Raw genomic sequence first — 5,168 nt, 5'->3', positions numbered from 1 at the left:
GGCTTCGGCCATCATCCGCGCCGCTGCAACTGCAGCAGCCGCCAGCGCCGCGCTGCCGCCCCTTCCCCTGGGCAGACCGGTAACCGTCGGGCTCCTGGCCGCACAGTTGAGGGTTCTCCCCCTTTTGTCGCCTCCTTCGCATTGGTCTGTGTCGGAAAGAGGCTTGCCCAGTGCTGGTTCTCCGTCCTCTTCCTGTTCGTCCTCTTGTTCGTCTGGGCTGTGTCGATCTGGTTCCTCAGCGAGTGGTACAGGGCCGGCTTGGTCTATCTCTGCTGCTGTCGTTCTCCAGGCACTGTTGACCACAGTGGTCGGTGATGGAATCGTTTCACTGGCATTTCCCGATGAAACGAGAGCAGGTTCGACAAAGTCGCGCAGCTGCCTCTCCGTAGAGGAGACGCTGTCCGCAGGAGCAGAACGAGGGCTACACGGCGCGGGGGCGTCTTTACCTTTGGATGGTTCGTCCTCCAGCTCTACTTGGGACAACTCAGCTGGTGGCTGGTCGGTGAATCCGCAAGGGCACGTCACCACATCCAAGCACCAACTAACTACGAGTTCAGGAGGCAGTTTGTTTGAGAGGAGGCTGGAACCACAACAAAAAGCCAAAACAGAGAGGAACCCCGTGGCTCCGGACAAATGCAAGCCTCTCTTGGATAGAAGACACCTAGACCGTAAAATTGTTCCAAGGGAAAGCACGCTCTTCCGGACATGTTGTGAGTCTGACCGCAGCCCGGAGGAAGCTGAATAGTCTGCATCAACTAAGCGGACGAGCAGATTTGTCGTGTTGCGGACGTGAAGCTGTGAGGGCTCCTGAAAGATGCAGCAGCCCACCACTGAACCCGTTCGTGAGTTGCGTCGGAAGCACCAACCGGGACAGTTGCTGGGTATAGCCGGCCGGGTCTGCAGCGACACACGGTTGGCGCTTGACACCTGCGGACTGCGCCGCTGTCCCCGAAGCTTCTCGCCGAATTTCGTAAGCCCATACTGGTTTTCGACAGCATCGGTGTGCTCATGCTAATTGAATCGCAGCTCTCTTGTGCCACATGTGCGCAAGTGGTTCAGTACTGTAGAATTAGTATCATAGACGAATTAGAATCCGGAGTTGCTTACAGAGTAATTGTAGGGGACACTATTTTGGAAGGCGTCCGGTACGGGACTGAGTCATAGCTTGCTCGGCAGCATGAATGTCATAGCTGGACCTTGTACCATGCTAAAAGCGTGAAGTTTTCACTCTACACGGATGAAACCAGAACCGCTGTGAATCTCGGCTATGACGGCAAGGAAAAAAAGGGAGGTGTTTCTGCCCGGGTGGGTGAGCAGGAAAATCGAAAATCTACCTTCCTCGCCGGATCCAAACGTCGACGGGGAACAGCCTGGACTTCGCCTTTTGCCTTTGTCCAATGCGGACACCCCCCTTTTCTCTTACTGCCTTTTCTGTCTCCCTGCACCAGTCGTCGTACGCCCGCACTCGACACCGGCGCCAGCGTCGTCTTGTATCTCTCTCTCGTCCTGTGCGGGGACCTGGGTCGTTCCCTGCTGGCCATCAGCCATTTCTTGTTCTTGCTGTCTGACGTACTCCTTTTCCTTGTCGTCTCTCTCCCTCCTTTTCTTCAGCTTTCTCTCAGCTTTTCTTTTCAAAACCGCTAGCAGTCGCTGGTGCTGATCACTAGCGGCCTGCCTCAGTTGCTTGCCGTTGACCAGGAACTTCGCCCAGGTCCCGTCCTTGGCTCCAGCTAGCACCAGCAATTGAGATTCGTGGATGTGAACCTCCTCCACCTTCTCATTGGCAATCCGTGCAGCCTCCGCAGCCGCAGCTGCCTCTGTTGCGGCTTGGTNNCTCCGCCTCGTCTGCATGTCGGCCATCCGGGTCGAGATCGGCAGCAGCCAGCGACTCCGCACGCCGGGCGAGATCAGCTGCCCGCTCAGCTGCCTCCTTAGCCCGCTTCTGCGCCGCGGATGAGGCTTCAGTTGCAGCGAGGGCGTGCTCAACTGCAGCAAAGTGGGAGGGCTGGGGCTGGAGAGGGTGTATTGAGAGGCTGGTCACTGCGCCCCGGCGGCAGTCAAAAGCAGAAAGCTGGCAGGCCCGGACAAACATGTCGCAAAAGCTGACTTCCAACTATGCTCTTCGGTACATCGTTTTGGTGTAATCTAGCAGGAGAGGCAGGGCACGTGCCACGTCAGAACAACAGAACTACTATCGACTCGCTGCGGCCTGTTCACCATACAGGAGCCCTGTAAACTGTTGAGAAAGACACAGTTATATGCCGCCTTCTTGATCTAAAGAAAGAGCAGTGTATGAAGCGGCGTTTACATGGGACGCGGCGGGCCAATCGTGGAGTCAAGGTCGAGACGTCGGGCAAGTATTGACGAGACCCGTCTAAACTGGCTTGCTTTGTAACGCATATCTCCGTCATATAGGTTGTAACGACCCGTCCCTGAACCCTAAACCCTACACTGCTCTACTGTATCAAATCGAATGTAGCTCGCGGCGTAGAAACTCGCTCCCGGCCCACGGGACTGCCCAGTTTCTGCGGGCTGTGTCGTACAGGCGTCCTCCTTGGTGACCGAACTCATCAGCGCAGGGTAGCAAGACGCCTTCAATTCAAAAGTACGGACGGAGGCAGCGACTCTCTATTCGTGCTACTTTCTTCGCTTCATGACGTCTTATTGCTGCAGTGTCCGTCTCCCTGCTTGAGCCCTCTAGCGGTCTTCATCGGTCCTGTGTTGTCTGCTTCTCCCTCGTGGATGGAGCGGCTGTTGCTATTCATGGTGTTCTGTTTGTGGAAAGGCCAGCCTGGACAAAAAAAGAGACTGGACTTTCTTCGTCCGGGTGGACGCCTTAGCTCTGTTTGCGCTAGCGATCTCTTCTCTCGTTGCACTGAAGTCAGGACGACGAATATGAGGGAGAACCTCTCAACCCTTTCTTCCCCCCTAGTGATGAGTGCTTCGTTCAGTGACCGGCAGAAGTCAATCCACCGAACTTTTGTAGGCACTTCCTTTCCTTACCAGGAAGCAGATCTGCTTGAACTGTAGATGGATCACCGCCACGCGCCCATCTGTTAGTCCGGCAAGTAAAAGATTCTGAGCGGAGACCTTGTCGAGCAAGCAAATGTATGCCGTTTCACTCCCGCCACACTGTACCTCTCCTGCGCCTCCTCCAGCAAATCGTCTCCGAGATCGCTCCGCCGCAGTCCGCGGCCCATTTGCTTTTGCAGCTCTTTTGCCAGCACGTCCCTCATCCAGCCCTGAAGCCTTCAGGTTTTTGTTGCCGGCAGCGTGCGACGAAGCTGCCGCACCTTCTCCAAGCTTTCTTGCACTTGCACCGGAGAAAAGAGCAGCTAGGTTAGTGACTGGACAGGCCTCGAGGGGAATTTCCTGCTGGAGTCCGCTGGTGTGCCTTTTTAGGAGTCGTTTCGATGACATTCGCCTCCCCTCTGGTCCTCTCGGAAGACGGACTTGCCAGAGAAAACCGGCAAGTGTTCCGCGCCCTGCAAAGTACAGGACATCGCCCGTGCTCCCATCTTTCTCTGCATCCTTGAGGTCTTCGTCCTCCGGGAAATCTTCTGGGCCCGCCACCCCGTTTACGACATCGCAACTCCGCACCGAGGTTCTCCCCAGACACCAAACGGACAAGCGCTTGCCACTTAAGGAGAGCCGCGCCCCGGGGTAGAGACTGAACCGAGGAATGGGCTTGGAACGGGGGGGAGCAGAGGCAATTACCGCGGCGGTGATCTCGGTCCGCGCACTGCTGTCTCCCTGCCCCGCAGGGCTGTTCTTTTTCTCTCGGCTGCCTGGTTGGTCCCCGTGGCCCGGGGCGAAGGAGCTCGTAGACTGAGCTAGCTTGGATTTCTCGGTGTTTTCCAAGTCAGACTCTTCGCCAGCAGAGTCGCTGCCTGAGTCGGTGTCGCTGCTGTCCTCATCCGATTCGGTGTCGAGGGAGTTTGGGCATACCACCCTGTTACGCCGGTGCAGGCGCGCCCAGAGCGCCGAGTGCGTGACAGAAAGCGACACCGAAAAACGCCTGAAGAGCAAGAAAAATCAAGTGAGATGCTCTGGACTCCGTGCTGGAGGATTGCGGCCTGCACTAGCATCGCGACAAGACGGACGCCCTGCACCTGTGCAGGACATCCTATACTCTATTCGAGCAGGTGGACTTTCGTACCGAAGCACTGCGCCTTCGAGCTCCAGGGCTTGCTTTTGAGGAAACGCAGCAGTTTCATCAGCCACCTCTGCGTCGTAGTCCTCGTCTTCTTCTTCCTCCTCGGCGTCGTCAACAACGTCTCCCTCCAGAGCGCTTGCCGGTAGGTGAATTTCCACGATTTTCAGAGATTCCAGGACTGCGGTGACCGTCCCCTGCTTCTGCCAGAGCAGATGGGTCACCCGTCCCGGTAGGTGGACAAAACCAAGAGCGGTATAAGGCGCACACGCTCCCCTTAAGCTGCTGCTGCGCCTTCTAGTATCAGGTGCATCAAGCGCCTGAGTCTCTTTAGTCTGGCCAGCGTTAGAATTGCTTTGACAGTCCATACTTCCAGCATGTATTTTGTCAGGTTGGTCTGCGCCGTCGCGCTGTTGCGTAGGAGGTGCCCTCAACTCACAGCCCCAGAGTTCGGCCGGGACACTGTCGGCGCAACCACCGTTTCCGGCGTCCGCTCGGGTGCTCCCACGAAGGCCCGACCACCCACGCCGCCCGCTTCTGATTGCGGGGGAAGCAGGATCTACCACGCACAACGGGTTGCTCGCTGAGCCGAGCGAGGAGGCCGCATTGCGCTCTTTGAGAAAGAATATCTTGTTGTCCGCCGCTCCTAGGGTGGCCAGCAGGCATCCTAGGAAAGAAACAGGAAACTGCTGCAGGCTCATCTTGTCTCATCGGTGTTGCAGGCCCTGCACGGGACCGGCTTTCGAAATAGGAGTTAATCTTGCCACTGTGGTCGCAGCGACGCATCGCTACACACAGGAGCCGCTCCCAGCGTCACACTGGGATTTGACAGTAGCCCTCAGGAGAAGCAGAACCCATGCTGTGGGTGAGGGAGCTGACTGTCTTTCTCCGTCTCATTCGTTGCGCACTCGGGAAGAGGTGCACTAGACAAGACCTCTACGGCACACTCGCCTCCTCTGCGGACCCTACCGGTGTGCTCTGCACACCTGCCGGAGAAAGCTCTCACTAAAGTGGT

The 5,168-nt window shown here is 57.0% G+C and overlaps 1 protein-coding gene across 1 annotated transcript; it reads right to left on the bottom strand.

Moving 5' to 3' along the window:
• Nucleotides 1-1,116: 1,116 nt before the first annotated feature.
• On the bottom strand, nt 1,117-4,818 carry CSUI_002622 (coiled-coil related). Its single transcript, XM_068062822.1, has 3 exons — nt 4,160-4,818; nt 3,004-4,018; nt 1,117-2,071 (listed from the first exon to the last, which is right to left on the bottom strand). Exons 1-3 carry the CDS (start codon nt 4,519-4,521, stop codon nt 1,778-1,780), a joined length of 1,671 nt encoding a protein of 556 aa, XP_067925206.1. The 5' UTR covers nt 4,522-4,818; the 3' UTR covers nt 1,117-1,777.
• Between the last annotated feature and the right edge of the window lie 350 nt (nt 4,819-5,168).

The sequence above is a fragment of the Cystoisospora suis genome (genome assembly GCF_002600585.1).
Source record: "Cystoisospora suis strain Wien I chromosome Unknown contig_1085, whole genome shotgun sequence".
NCBI lineage: Eukaryota > Apicomplexa > Conoidasida > Eucoccidiorida > Sarcocystidae > Cystoisospora > Cystoisospora suis.
This window is presented reverse-complemented; position numbering and strand designations above follow the sequence as displayed.